Source organism: Fusarium musae, chromosome 1 (genome assembly GCF_019915245.1).
Source record: "Fusarium musae strain F31 chromosome 1, whole genome shotgun sequence".
Taxonomy (NCBI): domain Eukaryota; kingdom Fungi; phylum Ascomycota; class Sordariomycetes; order Hypocreales; family Nectriaceae; genus Fusarium; species Fusarium musae.
The window spans coordinates 5276579-5293833 of NC_058387.1; the positions used below are offsets into that span (position 1 = coordinate 5276579).

Below are 17255 nucleotides of genomic sequence, written 5' to 3' on the forward strand. Positions count from 1 at the left end.
CTACCTACTCACCTACCTGTCTTGACTGATCAAGAACAAGGTCAGGGCAGCTTTACTTTACATCGAAACAAGTCATCGCCTTGGTAGCTCGTTCATCGCCTTGGGCTTGGCATTACCATCTCGAAGGCGGGGGTTACAGCAGAGATGGCACTCAGTTGACAAGGTCGCATTGCATTGTGCCTTTTTTGTCGTCTCTACTACTACTGCCACCACTACAAGGAGTATTCTTTTTGCGACTTTCAGGTCGCAGCGGCGCATAAAAAAGGGTACTCAAAATAGAAGGAGATTTGGACTCGGCATTATTTTCTTTTCCTTTTTCTTTTTCACCTTGTTATTCTTTGGGTGGCTTATCCGTTTTGATTAGACGATGCGCTCCATCTTTTGCTCCCCGAGGACCGACAAAGATGCATCATTATTTCCCTTGTTATTTTGGCTACTTGCTTGCTTGGCTGGGTGGGCGATCACTGGGGTCGATGAGCGAAACGTCTTCTCCCAAAGCGTGTTAATGTATTTATTATTTATTCATTATCATAATTAGCTCGTTATCCCTCCCATCTTGTATGTATGTGTCAACGATGCTACTTACAAGCGCCTATTTTTCATGCCGCTTCGGGCACCAATACCAAGAGCATCCCTTGCAACCGCCTTTGTTACTACGTGCCATCCTGAATACCAGGCAAGTCTTTGACTTGTATTGTCATTGAATTCTTTATTCACCCAGCCTTCTCTTTGTCATAAAACATGGCTGGCGGGAGTGCCTCACAATAAAGGCAAAAGGATGGAATTTGGAAAAGCGTTACGTACAGCTCGTACATTGGCATCTGTAGATCTGCGAAAAATGGCAATACAGACAATACAACTCTAAACTCAATGGTTTTGGTGTGTATCTCCACTGTGAATATTGTCGAGACTTGGCCCTTGCGGTGTGTACCATTCAGGTTTACGATCTTGAACGTGAAGCTGACCGGGAAGTAGTGTTGGCAACTGCCTGGGCAGCAGTAGATCGAATTCACTTTTAGTAGCAGAAGTAGAAGAAAGTTGTTGTGCGTATGTCGTCCCCATGCTGGTTGCTGTGTCCGTGACCGTCTCCCCGCTCGACCCTGTTTTTGCTTGAGGGCCCTGCCTGGCCTGGCTTCAGCTTTTTCCTAGTCTAGTGGGGGTGGGGAATAAGCAAGGTTCATGGGGCCCCCATTGTCGAGCTTGATATCGGAAATATCATTGGTTACCGACAGTCTGGTAAACAAGCTGAGCCAACAGGAAAAGATCCGGGATCCCCTCCCTCTTCTCTTCTCTTCATCCTAGTTCCCTGTCAAATCGTTTCGTCTCGTTCGCACTGAGTTGCGCTATTCTCATCATGGAAGAAGGGCCGGGGGCTGTCGGCTACGTTGTGAGGGTTGTCATGATTGACAGGAGCCCAGACGCCAGCATTGCCTAGTTTGAAGAGTGTGCGAGCGGCTGCGCGGGGTGTGCGTATCCCTGAAGAGGGAATAATTAGAGAGTAACGGAGATTGAGAGGAAATAATCTCAATACTGCAGTAGTAGCCTCATCGCACAGACGCCTCCAGATCTGAGAGAGTGGGATGGGGAGATATCGAATCTCCACTTCACTTCTGGCCTGGGATAAGCATGCATCATGCATCGACCCCGGATTCCGTTCACACCGTAGTTGGAGACCAACTGAACTGAACACAAAACCAAGTGCTTATCGGTGTCCAGGCCGGTAAGTCTCTTTGTCAAAACCGCCCTGCGCGGGCCGTTGCTCTGCGCTCCCCGCTGCCATTCGCACTCCCTCTACAATGCTTCAGACACGGCAAAGAAGCACTGTAGAAAACAAGTGCAACGTCCGCCGAGTATTATTAGATTTGGGCTGGGTTGGACTGCGCTTACAGTACATCAACGTCAGCCACACTCTCAACAGCTAAGCGTTTAGCACCAAGACGTTGATTCGGGGTCTGCAACAATAGACGAGAGAGCGATCTGTTTTGCCAAGCCTCATCTGGTGTCTCACATGATCGCCCGTCTCTTGCTTCGGGCTTCTCTTTTCTCCCCAACATCCTTGTAATCGTCTCTCAGAGTTAGGGTCCCCTTGCTGGGTCCTCTGGTCCTGTCCTTTGCCAGCAGAGCCAATTTCATACCCAGTTTTTCAGCTGAATTTAGCCATGGATGAATAGATAGATGGGTGGATGGATGGATAGCTAGCTGGTTGTGTGGGGCCTTAGGCATCTTAAGTCCAAGCAATGTTGAGACTTTTTGTCGATTGCGGGCTCATATCTCAGGCGCTGAGAACCAACACGCTCCAAAAGTCTGCCTGTAACTAAGGATTGGATGCAACTTGCCATTGTGCAGTACTGTCTGCATTGCATTGCTGTGCTGTGCTGTGCTGTGCTGTGCTGTGCTGTATATGGTATAGGAGGAATGAATAGGAAAGTCTCAATGGCACAGGAAAAAGAAACTTCGTCGCGAGGCGAGGCTCAAAAAATGCCCCATTGCTACAATGGACATCAAGAACCCACGGCCTCTCGTCTTTTCTCGGCCTTTGCATTAAGCTTGACGATAGCGGCCGCTGGCATTGCATCACTCATCCCTGACAGCTCAGTTGCCTCAACCACCAACCAGGAACGGGCCGGCATGGTCGTCATCGATGAGAGAGAACTAGTCTTTCTGGCCATGCCCGTGCTGTCGTCGTCTTCATCAACTAGACCCTTTGGAAGCTCTAACTTGCTTCCACGAGTGGCCTCGCATCAAAACTCGAATAGGCAAGAAAAAGTAAAACGCCCCTGCGTTTGTTACGTATGCCGATATGCTTCAACGTTTGAAGAGAGGGCGCTAATAATAACCTAGCTTTGACGCCAGCAATGACAATAGGAACATGGCCTTCTGCACCAACTATGGCTGGCGATGAAAGGACTAGCGGGGCTGGGCATACACGCTCTAGTGTCATGGTGTCTTCTGCAGCTTCACTAGAGAGAGGGAAATCACCGATATGGCATTTCTCTGGCCTTCCTCACAGACCCCAGCCGATGCAATGCAGGTTGAGACAAGGAGATCACGAGTGGGGGAAAGAATTAGCGTATGCGTGTGTGTATTTTTGTTGGCCCTGAAGCCTCGCCCATCCATATTTAAGCTTGTTATTGTCAGGCGATGGCATAGTTCGTCCTTATAGCCAAAAGTGGGACAAGGCCTGTACTGCAAAGTACGTAGTCATAAAATTGAATTGACTGAGCTCGTTCACACTGTAGGTACTCCCAATAGCTCATAGCGGCCTTGAGAGTTCAAGCAGGACCCTGTCAAGCTCGTGATCTGCTGGCACATAACACTACATCTCTGTGGTGCAGTCACTGAGGAGTAGCTGCGTCCACACCTCCTCAGACGCCTGGGGATGGTTTGCAAGCTCTCCGCTACGTAGCCTTGAGAATGAGATAGATATTCAATCCTCATACTCATCGGCAACGCACCATGATCCTCTGAGACGATCTTGTTCCAAAAGAGAGCAAAGCGTGGTCGTTTGCGCCCTGAAAAGCCACCAACAATGCATACCAGCAGTATCTCGTGCCAAAGAGATGGTGGTCGCATAACTCTGCAGTCCTAATTAGTTCAGAAACCTATTGTCACCAACGTCGCATCTGCCAATTGCTCACAGTTGAAGTGGTTTGACATGCACTTCTTCAGTTTTGGACTTAATTGCCCCGTCCACGAACCGCTCTCAAGTCCTCAACAAGAGCAGAACAACGAATCACGGGCCACGAATGATACTGAGTTGGCTATTGTGTGAAGGCACCAAAGACCAAAAATATAAGTGTCGCAGTGGAACGATGGGCAAAATCGCTGCAAACGACCAAGACACCAAGAGGGCTGTGACCTGTGAGACTTGCCTCACATCAATGTGACTGGGGAACCTGGTTCGTCAAGGGCATGATCCTAGGTACATAGCCGGCTAATCGTCGATCTTGGTTCCGCTGTGCCATGCTCCATCCAGTTTGATCGAGACACATCAATTGGCGGACGCAGTTTCCGCAACCCGGTACCTGGTACGATTCATCAAGCATTTGCAGCCACCTGATCCACTATCGAGATAATTACGATCTGGGGAGATTTACTTTCCAGATCGCGGCAACGATTCGGGCTGAGCCAACACCTCCAACTCATGTGCCTTGTCAGGCTCTTGGGTAATGATTTGATCGCTGGAAATAGTCGTTGAGCCACTTTCGAAGCCAAAGGGAACAATTGAAGAGTCAAGACATCGTTGGAGACTCATCCATTCTGTCTCAAGACTCTCCATTTGTTATCGTTATCTCTGTGAGCCGGAAGTATTCCGAGTAAGGCTGCGCTTAGTGTAGCTATCGCGATTGCAACGGCAGCTAGGGTAATAATGGCTTATCCTGAAGACACGGTTGCTCTCAGAAGTGTCAGCGACCTGGCATCCTATCAGCCCTGCTGATATTAGAGCTAGCTCGTTACAGCTTATCCATCATTGAGATCATCGTAGCTGTTCTCACTCTCTTCTTCACTTTCTTCACAATATCAAGTAGCGCTTATCGCAAGGACCAGCTTCTGATCTTTTGGCTTCAATGATCGGGGTGTGCATCGCTGATCCTTGTAAAAAGACCCTTGCCATAATGAATTTCGTAATGCCACACTGGCATGGTCTACGGAGCTCTCCACGTTCAGCATGTGTTCTCGTTGGTTGCGCGTAGGCACACTCCTAGAGGCGTTTCTTGGCTGTTGCGCTAGGCCATGAGCCTGAGCAAGGATCTACTGCCTCATGTCCACAAGCACCTCAAAGTGAGTGCCACAATCTCGTCTGTTTGATGCATTACCGTTATGTGCGACGACCGCGTGACAGATGGCGTATGAGCTCCATATTATACCCAATGGTTTAGCGGAAGGGTGCTGGAGATGACCCCTCAGTCGCAACACAATGTATTGATATCTCTCCAAAATGAGTTCGAGTCAACTCGACACACCATGACTGAACGTGGCGGTTTTTCAAATGTGGTGTCCTGGAGGTTGAAGGAGTGTCTTCAGCGCCTCCCAGCCGTACACCATAGAGCGCCTCTTCAAGCCTTGATCATACGATTCTTGTGATTTTGCATATTGAGAATTACTGCCTTGCAAGTGACCACGTCCTCGTGCTTTCATGTCAAAAATAGCTTCTGAATTTCGAGAGACGGTGCCAACATTTGCTGGGATCTTGGTTGATCAATGATCTGGAGGGAATTTCAATGACCTCTGTTGAGTCGTGAATGGGTTTACTGCGCTTCAGCATGAAAACTGCAGACATTTGTGATGTTAATGAATGCCAGGTGAATAGCAATGGCATGTGAGTAGACGGCGAAACAACCAGGATAATCAACATAGAGGCGATAGATAGGGGTGTTTATCATGGCTTCTGCTGAATCAGTCTTCCTCGGTGTTCACAGCATGAACTTGTGAGGTTGCATCGATGGCGCCCTGTGCGGCCGGATAGGCGCAGTGCATGCTCATGTTACACATAATTCGTAAATGAAGTTTTCAAAACACCCATCTGCTGATTCTCAATCAATGTTGAACTGCCACAAGATGTAGAGCCTTGAGTCAGATGCTTGAAGTGATCTCCAACGTCTGATGAGGACACCTTCTTGGAATGAGCCAGTACATGAAGACACCTGTCTTTCTAGATAGTGTTGATCGCCCATTCATTTTGAGAAGATCGTATTGCCAATGCATCAATATTCGTTTATTCTTCAAGGACATATTATGAATTGCCATCATCGACATTGCGTTGTCCGTATGTATTGTACCGGAAGATGTTAACAGTAAATCGCCCAGCGGTTGAACCTGCAACTCCGAGTTGGAAATATGGAATCAAAATCTTCGTTTCTTCTTCGCGGGACCAGCAGCAGCTTTCTTCTCGAGCTCCTTTTTTAGTTCCTCTCGCCTTCGGTCCGCCCTTTCCTGCGAGGTCTCCCTGGGCCTAGACTCTTCTGTGACTTCCTTGGTAGTGGTACGACTCCTTCGATTGTCTTCGTTTGCCGTATTCGTTGCTTCATTTGTGTTGTCCTTGTGCTTTCCAATGGCACCTAACTTCTTGGACTGACGATGAGAAACTGCTGTCGTGCTAGGCTCGCCCATTTCCGGATTAAGGGTTACTGGCCGTTCTTCAATTAGGCGCTTCGTCTTGTTGCCTCCTATACGTCCAAGGCCGCTTCTATTTCCGGCTGGCCGTGGTGGTGATGGAGTTGAAGGACCCGGTTTCTCGACCCCAGCAGTAGCTGGTTTATTATCATCCTCTGACTCGGATGCTGTCTCCGAATCATCGTGTTGTTGGCTCAATGACTTTTTCTGACCCTGAGACTGTACAGGAATGGGGGACAGAGGTGGAGTGGACTGCTTCTTTCTACCGAGTGCTCCTATCTTACGAACTGATTTGTTCGGTCTGCGTGTGCCAGGACTTGGTGATACACTGCCTGACGAAGCTATGGATTCCCCCTCTGTGGACGCATCATCAGCGAAGGGTGTTTTCGTAGCATGCGTTGATTTGCCCTTGGCCAGTAGGTGTGGGGGTGTAGACTGAACTTGGAAGTCATCATCATCTTGCTCGATATGTGCTTTTTCGGAGTCTTGGGGAGTCGGAAATTTGTCCTTCGCAACAGCCGCTTTGTACTGGGGTGGATGTGCGACAGAGGACGCGCCCTTGAAATCTTGCCACCACTGGTCCAACCGAGGGGACTCAACGCTATCAGTTATAGGCTCGAACTGTAGCCCTCCCTTCTCGAATACGCGTTGTACTAAGGACCCGGCGTCGTTCGGGCAGTCCTCATCGTACGAAAGACCAGACTTCCAGCGCCGACGGTCAAAAGGAGCAAGGCCAGGCACTTTCTCTGCTGCCGCAGCTCTAGAGATCTTCTTCTTCCCAGACAAAGCATTAAAGACATGCTCCATACCTGTACCCACGGCTTCCAACTTGTCCACGAGCTTATTGAGAACTGCATCTTTGTTGCCCAAAGATCGAGTCAAAAATTCGATTTCAACATCCTTTGCGTGATGTGCCTGAATTAAAGGCAGCACAAGATGCGTAGCGATGCTGGAGGGCGACAGCTTCTTCAAATACATGGGCCACCTGAGCGGCAGTAATCCAGGTATTTCATAGGTGATGTTCAAGACGAGGTCATCTTCACCCGCATCAGACCGGGAATCGCGATCTAGACGGATGCTCGCCTCATTATGTCCTGGTTGAGAAACATCTAGAGCGGTATTGAGGCAGCCCAATAGTTTGGCCATGTTATCAGGTGTATCGCTAGGGTCGATACTAGTGTTCTCGTTCCAACCTCTCATAAAGATCGCCTTACGATCAAGTGATTCAGACCACATATTGGCCATGTCAGTTACTTGAACAGCATAGGCCGAGGTGTCTGTTTGGAATGACACCAATAATACCGGGAGATCTGGAGTAGAACCAAGCGGAAGGGTCCGCCAAGACTTGTTTTGTGACATATTTGATGCAGAAATCGACGTCAAGGTCGACCTGATGATGAGGAGCCACCAGAAGAAACAGTCGATAGGGATACCAGAAAGTGCCTCGAGTAATTTCGAAGTCGTGTCCTTCCCGTAGGAGGTGAGAAATAAAACCGAAGGTCTGTCAGGAGCTTCTGACCAACGTGATAGATATTGATGCTTCTAGGACAGTCTAAGTAAGACAAACCGGTGCTACACGACTTCGATCCCCGGGGACTGAGGCGAATGCCCGAGGATAATGTGCCCTTACCACGCAGGAATCAAGTCTGATGTGAAGTCACAACTTCTTCCGACCAACCGTATTCGATAACAGTGCCTTGGAGTGAAGTGGTACAAGTTCATATGAGCGGGTAGATAGTCAGGGCAGGAGCCGGCTTAGGCAGTATGATCGTATCACGATGCACTGCCTTGTGCGAAAGAAGAGATCGTTTCCCGATACCTGGTTGAATAGTCAGTTTTGGGAGAAGTTGTAAATGTTTTTTTTCCCAAGCGTCGTGATATTGGTGTTGGTAGTGTTGACGTGGTTAAGGTCAAGCGCGGTGACGAGTAGACGCGTGAGGTTTACGCGCACAGGCACCCATGGCCTAGGTACCGCTCCTGCCTGTAAAAGTAGGTAATCAGCCAATCACAAAACTGAAGAGTGAAGAGAACGAAGGCACCTGAGGTGCAACATCAGCCCTGACCAGGGCCAGTTGCTGACTTCCTCCTGTCAACAATATTGACGGTAAGAGTTAGGTACTAATGAGTATTTGGGCCTGAAATAGGTGACTTTGAAACCAAACATCAAGCACCATTTACCGGGTTGAAGCCCGGGCTTTAACCAATCACGATACATAAAAACTCACTTCACAGCGGTATTCACACGGTCATGTAGCACCCAAATCACCAAATAAAGTACAGCCAGAAGACAAAAAACAGCTATGCATACCTAATCAACACCGTCCGCTTCTCCCAGCACTCAAATTAAAAAGCACGAGCTTGAGAATGCTTCAGTCACCGCCAGCCAATCAGGGATCTGGAACAGTCACTAAACATCCGAGATCTCTGAATCTCAGATCTGCCTGGTGTAAGCTTCGATCGCCAGGGACATATGACGTACTTCAAATCGAGGCTCCATGCTTTTCAACAGCCACAATAGCACTACCGTGGCAGCAAAACAATGGGGAGTTTGAATTAGATTAAATTAAGGGAGGCCTGAAGTTTCCTCTTTCTTAATCAGTAGACAAACGGGACCGGATCTGTCAATTTCTGTGTACCTTCCATATGTCACTGTTAAGACTTTGCATTCATCTATCACCACTAAGAGCCTGGCGATATTCTTTCATACCAGACCGCGTTCAACTTGCAAGAAGCACGACGATATTTCACCCCGCTAGATTCACTACAATGCCTCCCAAGAGAGCCAAACGCGAGTCTTCATCGCCTCCAGCCAAAAAGGCAAAGACTTCTAAAACAAACGGTTCCAGCGCATCAGATGCTTTGCGCCAACCTCATCACAAGGCTGGAGAAGCCGAAGAGAATGGAATCGCGATCCGGAAATTTTACCCTCCAGAGATGAGCAATGCGAGAGCTCGCGCCTATAACGACAATGAGCTTCCACGGCCAATCGAGGTACTCGTCAGTGCCCTGGAGGATACAGCGCAGGAGCGCAAGAGCACCGATGTGAAGAAAGCCGTCGTCCATTGGTTCAAGATGGATTTGCGACTATCCGACAACAGAGCCTTGGCTCTGGCAAGTGATAAGGCGAAAGAAGCAGGAGTTCCTCTGATTGCGATGTATATCATCAGCCCCCAAGACTATGAGGCTCACCTGAGGTCACCAGTTCGTATCGATTTCATGCTCCGAACTCTGGAAGTCATCCAGCATGATCTTGCACAGCTCGATATCCCTTTGTACGTGGAAACGGTTGAAAAGAGGAAGCGTGTTCCCGACCGGATCTTGGAGCTAATGGACGAATGGGGCGCCAGCCATTTATACGCCAATATGGAATATGAAGTTGACGAATTGAGGCGCGAGGCCTCCATGATCAGGGACTTTGCAGAGAATGGCAAGGCATTCGAAGTCGTCCATGATACTTGCGTCGTCCCCCCAGGAGAACTCCACAGTGGCGCTGGGAAGCAGTACGCAGTGTACACTCCATGGTATAGGTCATGGGTTGCTCACATTCATGAGAATCTTGATCTTCTAGAGTTATACGAACCACCTGAGAAGAACCCTAGCAGTGCGCGAAAGGACTTTGCGAAACTTTTCAATGTTGAAATTCCGGACGCCCCCGAAAGCAAACGGCTTGATGGCGAAGAAAAGGAGCGATTGCGCTCGCTTTGGCCATGTGGAGAGCACGAGGCGAAGAAGCGTCTAGACAAGTTCTGTGAAGAGATGATCGGCAACTACCAGAAGAAGAGAAATATCCCAGCTGAGGCTGGTACTTCTTCTATATCGGTACATCTGGCGTCTGGGACGATCAGTGCTCGAACATGTGTACGGACCGCACGTGATAGAAACAAGACGAAGAAACTGAACGCTGGTAATGAAGGTATCCAAACCTGGATCAGCGAGGTTGCGTGGCGAGACTTTTATAAGCATGTTTTGGTCCATTGGCCCTATGTCTGGTAAGTGAAGTAAATGAAAGCATCTCATAAATTTGACTGACAGGAGCAGCATGAACAAGCCTTTCAAGCCCGAATACTCAAACATCTCATGGTCATACGACAACGATCATTTTGCCGCTTGGTGCGAGGGAAGAACGGGCTTTCCCATCGTCGATGCCGCGATGAGACAGCTAAACCATTTGGGTTACATGCACAACCGCTGTCGTATGATTGTCGCTTGTTTTCTGGCAAAGGATCTTTTGCTAGACTGGTAAGCTACCTAAGTAAAAGCATTGATGTTTGGGTCGCGTTTCTAACTTCTTCGCAGGCGAAAAGGCGAAAGGTACTTCATGGAACATCTTGTCGACGGTGACTTTGCTTCAAATAATGGTGGATGGGGTTTCAGCGCCAGTGTTGGTGTTGACCCTCAACCTTACTTCCGCATCTTCAACCCCTTGCTGCAGAGCGAGAAGTTTGACCCCGATGGTGATTACATCCGCAAATGGGTTCCCGAGCTGAAGGATCTTGACAGCAAGGCTATCCATGATCCATACAATCGAGGCGCTGGACCCAAAGCCAAAAAGAATGGCTATCCTGCGCCGATTGTTACGCATAAGGACTGTCGGGAGCGAGCGTTAGCAGCATACAAGGAGGGCCTTGCGAGTGGCGAGTGATGTACTGTGATGCTTTCAAACAATTGACTAATAGTAGTGGCCGGTTCATTTGGAAATGTATGAATTTGTTCGTTAGTTGGATAGCATACATGTATTAATGCCCTAGTGGTTCGGTTTGTTTCGAAGAACTCTACTGCCTGCTATTGGCATATAATTCAAACTGATCATGAGAATCTACAAGCCTGGATTCAGTCAAATTCTAGCTAGTGACGTCGATTTCATGCCCAGTGGTACTCCACTTCTGTGTTTCCTCGCAACTGAACCACCCACCAGAAGCTGAGCCTCAAGGAAAGAGAAGAGCTAAGATCAACTCGTTCTCTGGCCCTTGGGCTTGAAAATGTCACCGTTAACGTATGGGCATCTCAGTAGTCCTCCTTGGCTGGGCCTCATGTGGGATCTATGTAAACCGAGTCCGACCTTTGTGATCTTGGATGGAGGTTATGGAACAGCACTTGGTCTACGATTGCACGTGAGATTAGGATAGTCACAAGTTGAAAAGTTCATGTTAGACCCGTATCTGTACCATAGCAAACGACTTGAGCGCTACGGCTTTTTCAAGGCCTAGTCAATCAATCTGCGGCACGGAGACTATCAAAGTAGCCCCAGAATCCTCGGAGTGGTTTGACCTGAGAAGTCTGTCCGAGGAGACTTCGCTAGCCGGATGTCGGAGCATAACCAGTTCATCACATCTTCAAACACATATTCGGGATATCGTAATGTTGTCTCAAAATCGAGCCGAACGCCTCGAAGTGGATTTGCTAGATGCAGCCAACCCTAGTTTCTTTCACCCATTGCCTTCGTGCCCGGACCCAAAACCCTGTAGTCCATTCGTATCAGACTCCCATGTCGAGGAATCTCAGGACCAGTTGTCGAGTAAGTTTTTCCCCACAGATTGAAATCCTTTATCGCTGTCCGCTCCAGACGCTCTTGAGGAGACCGTCGCGCTGGGCCAGTCGGTTGAGGGAGTCGTCGCTCTCGCCCATGGCTCGGACGAAACCGCAGAGGGCGTAGACGTGGTTCTCGCCCTGGATGGCACGGCCGTTCTCGTCAACCTTGGCGATGGAGATCTGGACAGAGCCGTGATCCTTGGCCTTGATGATGCGGTTGGTGGCGCTGCACTTGCGGGGGACGTAACTGGTGATGCCGTATCAGTATCATGAATTGTGCCTTCGCGCGGCCATATCGAAATGTCCTAATGGAAGTCTTACAGGTCCACAATCTCGCCGCGGTCGTTCTCCATTTTGGCTGGTTTGAAGAAGGTGGTTTTGGGTGATCTTGAGAGGTTGTGTCGACGAGAGGTAAGAAGGAAGATGAGTAGTAATTTCTCAATAATCTTTGATTGTGGGTGTGGAGCAAATCCCGGCCCTACCTTCCTCGGACGCCTGTGGGGTGGGTCCCAAGTCTAAGTGTATCACGTGGAATATCAGGTGACAGCGCGTACTAGATCGCGAGTCAGGGATTAGCGTCGACTCGGATTTTGGCGAACCCCTTGCGCCTGAAGGCGAACCACTTTCTATGACTCGGATACCAAGATTAGGCGTTCTCAGATCATGACCCCGCCGTTGCTTATTTTCAACGTCTTTCAACCTCGACATCATTCTGCTACAAATATCGGGCCTGAGATGCGCTCTGCGCTCTCAGTCCATAAACTTTGGTTTGAGTGTCATGGTATCCTCTGATGTATTTGGGACTTCGCCACTAGGATACACAAGACGTCAACTGTTGCACGTTGATTCTTCATCCCCCGACCTTCCATCCCTTCGGGACGTTTTAACGACGAAGGCCACATCCCAACCTTCTGCACACAATGGAAGCGGAGCAGAAGCACTTTCGAGGGATGGGCTATCTGGTTTCATCTCTGCTCGCCAACTCTATCCAGCAACAGAATCGGCGCCAAAGGTTGTTTCGACACCAACGACGGGATTACCCTGGACATTATCCCACCCCGGTGAAGCCACAGGCCTCGCAGAAGATTCATCTGGAAACGGTGGATTTATTGCTGGAGACAATGAGTCACCAAAAGAACGAGAGGAACATATAGAGGTGATCAAAATCACGGGCAAGTCGACCAGAAAGCCTCGCCAACAGAAGGTGTCAAAACAAGCTGCTCCTAAACGAGCCGCGAAGCCTAAGCCAGCGACAAAGAAACAGTCGAGCAAAGCAGCTAGCAAAGATCATAGCCCTGCAGAGGATAACGATGATGGCAAACAGAAGAAAGTCAAGGCTGCGAAGCCAAGGAAGAAAACCGGCACTATGAGTAACCACTTTCCACCGGCAGAGGAGTCAAAGGATTCGGAAAAGGCGAAACAGACTGATGTGAATGAACCCCTTCATCTGGAACAAGCACCTGCACGGAGATTGGACTGGACCCCTCCAGCTCAAAAGACTATTGTCGATATCGATTCAGATTCATCTGTTTTCAAAAAGTTAGGGTCCTCCGGGGCGGGTCAGCAGCCTGTCTTCAAGAGCCTTGTCGAGGGTTACTCTTGCATGCAAGAGCCTAACGAATCGACATCTCACAGCATAACGAATGCTTCAGACGAAGACTCAGGTCTCCTCAAGAAACGGAAGCGCATCGAACCATCAGCCACAAAGGGCACCGATCCACCTGCTATGGCACCTGACAAGTCTCCAACGAAGAAGGCCCCCAAAAAGAAGAGGCCCAGGACCATTACGGAACTTGCAACGGCTGCGTACAGAGTGCCTAGTCAGCCAGATGCTGAGCCGCCAAACGCTTCTATACTTGACCATTTCCCCACTACTAACAAGGAGACTTCTCTGACTGATGAGCAACCAAAAAATGCTAAGGGCAAAAGTACATCACGACGGAAACCATCAAAAGCTGCTAAAAAGAAAGTGCCCCCAAAGCCCGTGCTGTTGTCGCCCAGTGCGGCTTTGGCCCAGGTTGCTAACCAGGACTTTGTCTTCGGTACCTCAAGCCAGCTTGCCAGAGAAGAATCCCCGACTGTCCTTAGGGATCTTCAAGCAGCTTTGAGACAGTCGAACCAGCACCATGACATAGATTTTGTCATACATATGAATAGTGATGCAATCGAATCGCCGCAACAACGAGGTAACCTTTGGGATGCAGCTGCTCGTGATACAGAAGGGGATCTCTTCAATGTCGAAGTGATCAATCTTGCAGATGACACAGAACTCTCAGAGGTTGGCCATGTTACAAACCCATTTGGATATCAGCTGGGTGCAGACGATTCTGTCATTTGTGTCGAGAGCCGTGTGCTCAATGATCATATTCCACCTGCCAAGCCTTGCGATGATATGCGACCTGATGAGAAGGACCTGGCCGACTCAGGAGCTGGCTCCCCGTACTTCTCCGACAGTGAACTGTCAACAAGCACTGATATCCATCGCCCACCGCTAGCACAAACAGAAGTTAGCCAGGCAAATCAAATGACGACAGCAGAAGAACCTGAGAGCTTGCCCGAGCTCCCAGCACAACCACCTCGACCCAATTATGAAGCGTTCACAGACATTCGCTTGGCACGAGAAATAAAAAGGTTCGGATTCAAACCCATCAAGCGGAGAAGTGCGATGATTACACTACTCGACCAATGTTGGCAGAGCAAGTCTCGCATGGGCCAGGCCAGCCTCCATACCAGCACCAAGTTATCTTCACCCACCAAAACTACCAGGGCGAAATCGCCAGTTACTACTAGCAGTCCAAAGAAACCTAGAGGCAGGCCGCGGAAGAACAGTATTAATGCCCCTGAGCCCCAAGAACCGCCTCCATCTGCTCAACCGCCTGAAACCCCCAAGAAGCCTTGTGGCAGGCCGAGGAAAGACAGTTTGAGTTCGGCACTGGGCGCCGCATCTCCGAGCAAGCCTCAATCAGCGGCAAAACCAAAGCGGGCGGCGGCATCACCTCGCCGAAAGAAGGCTACTGCTAAATCTGTTATTGAGATCCCTGACTCCGAAGATAACGAGAGCGGCTTTGCTTCTTCGCCCGATACCAACGCTGAACAGATGTTTTCTTCTCCGCCACCATTGGACATGTCCCTTACAACTAATGATGGCACACCGCTCACGGCCACCCAGAGCGATCAAGAGGCGCTGTTGTTTGATCACATCACCAATGCTGTTACATCTGCCACACGTACTACTGACCCACAAGAACCGTCCTGGCATGAAAAAATATTGATATACGATCCAATCGTTTTAGAAGATCTTGCAGCCTGGCTCAATACGGGCGAGCTTAGTCGCGTGGGCTATGACGGAGAGGTCAATCCGAATGATGTCAAGAAATGGTGCGAATCGAAAAGCATATGCTGCCTGTGGCGAATCAGCCTGCGCGGCAAAGAACGGAAGCGATTTTGATACCATCGGATAGCGAGCATGGCGTTATTCTTCGACTTTCTCGAACTACCGGCGTTGTTATCAACATAGATTTGCATTTACTGGCATAGGTGTTTTCTATACTTCACAGAGCGTTTGATACCGTTGTATAGAGTTGTTGTGATGAGGTGGGGTAGAAACCTGGATGAGACAGTGCTCACTATTTGACTAGGTAGACAAAAACGAGCTCAATGTTTAAACGGCAACAATGATAAATACAATTTACCATAACGACGGGGCTGCTCTCCCAGAGCACCAGTTCACATATATACACTCTGATCCAATTCGTCGCCAAGTGCGCCTGCGCGGGTATCAATTTCAATTCCTTCGAGATTCGCTTTGTTCAATTCTGGTTGCTCTGTGCCCCCTGCGTTCCCTGCCCTGCCCAGACGTCAGGTAACTCCTTCGGACCGTTGAGGTAGATTTCCATGGCCCTGCTCGTGTCAGCCTTCGAATGTCAAGCAAATCGGTGCCTCTTACACAGATTCAGGCATGATGTCACTTGGTAATAAGGAAGGGCTTCTCAAGGATGGTAAAGCTTATTGGATACTGTGAGGCCTTTTTTATCGAGTTTCAAGCCCATGGAGTCGACTTTGTTTTTGGGAGAATGATTCTAGGATCTTGGGTTCGGTGGTGGCTACTTTATATTTCGAACTAGTGGCTTTCACCATGGCGGATTATCTTCTTTGGCTGCAACACAACATCTCCAGGATCCAGCCTCGATAGTTCGATCATCAGCTATGCTACGGGACACCAATGATATCACACCACATCAGTTTTGCGGCTCTGCTGCATCCAGCTGCTCCAGTAGCTGCTGCGAGAGCACACCATCACGGAAGAAACTGTTGTATCCTATGTATGCTACCGCGATAGCGTGCAGCCTCTCCCTTCATCGGTCTATCCACCAGGCATCGGATGGTGTAGATGGCGCGCCAATGATGGACCTCGGTTCTCTCTTGCGGCGTTGGATAGGTAGCCCAATCTGGGGCAGATGAGTCGGTTACGTGGTTGGCGCCTCTCGGCCAGGATCCTTATCGGGGAGAAGGACGCGGTGTGTCTCTCGTGACCTCGGTTGGTAATGGTTGCCGATATTCTGGCAATATTGACCTTTTCCAGCAGATCATGACAGCTCATCCAACATCTCGAATACTGCAGCTAAAGTTCTGGCATCTGTGTCCTGTCGTGGAGCGCAATGGAACCAGTGAAACCTGGGCAACAGGTCTATCCTTATGGCTTCATTCGCCAGATTGGGGTCTCCATTGCATGGTCTGGGGAAGTTGTGCTCGCAATCGAAAACTCGCTTGCATTTCGCCATCTGCATCCAAAGTCATGCCTCAAAGTTACTCCAGGCTTTTGGCGCTCAAACCCCGCCCACGGCCCGGCTTGCCATATTGGAACCCTGAAACTTACATGCATCGAGCCATCCCACACAGCCATCCCTCTTTAAGCCGACGAATCAACCATCAAGAATCCTTGGCATCACCACGACCTGGCGGCACGGATTGGCCTTTCCTGCGGGCATCTTTGATCACATTTTCCTAGCTGTGGCAAGTTGAGGCTCTGCGTCGATTATCTTTCGAGATTGACGCCGTGATCTCACCGAATTCAGCATCTCGAACCGTCACTCACCACGCGCGTTATACAGCTGTTACATGTTCATCCCTCACTGGTAGAATGTAGAGTGAAGTGGGATGCTTGAACTACGATCCTATACGGAATCGGACCTCCGTGCTGCACCATTGAGCGAGAATCGCGCCTGCGCAAGGGAAAGTGGTATTACGCTGGAGCTCATGGTAGCTGAAGGTGTGAGGTCCCTGCGACTGAGCTCACACCAAAGGTTGCGTGGGTGGGTTAGCTTGAAGAGCTAAAGCGACCTGATGGCGGCCATGATCTGAGCCAATATTACAGTGACAACACGGGGAGTATCAAACAAAGGAGCCACAATCCTTTTATCGTAACGTCGCCGGCCCCGTTGCGGCCCTTTGGCCTTGGAGGATGCCAGGCCCTGATTCGCTTCCCGTGCCGGAGCTAGTGGGGCCGGTCCGTAACGGTGCCTATTTCATGATTATAACGGGCTCCGATATCAATCGTAGAGAATTTCGTCAATTCTTGAAAGAAATGTTGCATCAGATCAGCAATTGATCGC

At 49.5% G+C, this 17255-nt stretch overlaps 4 protein-coding genes across 4 annotated transcripts; 2 read left to right on the top strand and 2 right to left on the bottom strand.

Annotated features, from left to right (window-relative positions):
- Window positions 1-5844: 5844 nt before the first annotated feature.
- On the bottom strand, window positions 5845-7350 carry J7337_001577 (uncharacterized protein; the record flags this gene model as incomplete). The annotated part of the gene is made up of 1 exon (XM_044819317.1): window positions 5845-7350. One exon carries the CDS (start codon window positions 7348-7350, stop codon window positions 5845-5847), a length of 1506 nt encoding a protein of 501 aa, XP_044687019.1.
- Window positions 7351-8880: 1530 nt separating this feature from the next.
- J7337_001578 (uncharacterized protein) lies at window positions 8881-10756 on the top strand (the record flags this gene model as incomplete). The annotated part of the gene is made up of 3 exons (XM_044819318.1): window positions 8881-10103; window positions 10153-10353; window positions 10411-10756. 3 exons carry the CDS (start codon window positions 8881-8883, stop codon window positions 10754-10756), a joined length of 1770 nt encoding a protein of 589 aa, XP_044687020.1.
- Window positions 10757-11658: 902 nt separating this feature from the next.
- On the bottom strand, window positions 11659-11996 carry CRP7 (40S ribosomal protein S21; the record flags this gene model as incomplete). Its single annotated transcript, XM_044819319.1, has 2 exons — window positions 11659-11890; window positions 11965-11996. 2 exons carry the CDS (start codon window positions 11994-11996, stop codon window positions 11659-11661), a joined length of 264 nt encoding a protein of 87 aa, XP_044687021.1.
- A 425-nt stretch (window positions 11997-12421) lies between these two features.
- Window positions 12422-15091, top strand: J7337_001580 (uncharacterized protein; the record flags this gene model as incomplete). The annotated part of the gene is made up of 1 exon (XM_044819320.1): window positions 12422-15091. One exon carries the CDS (start codon window positions 12422-12424, stop codon window positions 15089-15091), a length of 2670 nt encoding a protein of 889 aa, XP_044687022.1.
- Between the last annotated feature and the right edge of the window lie 2164 nt (window positions 15092-17255).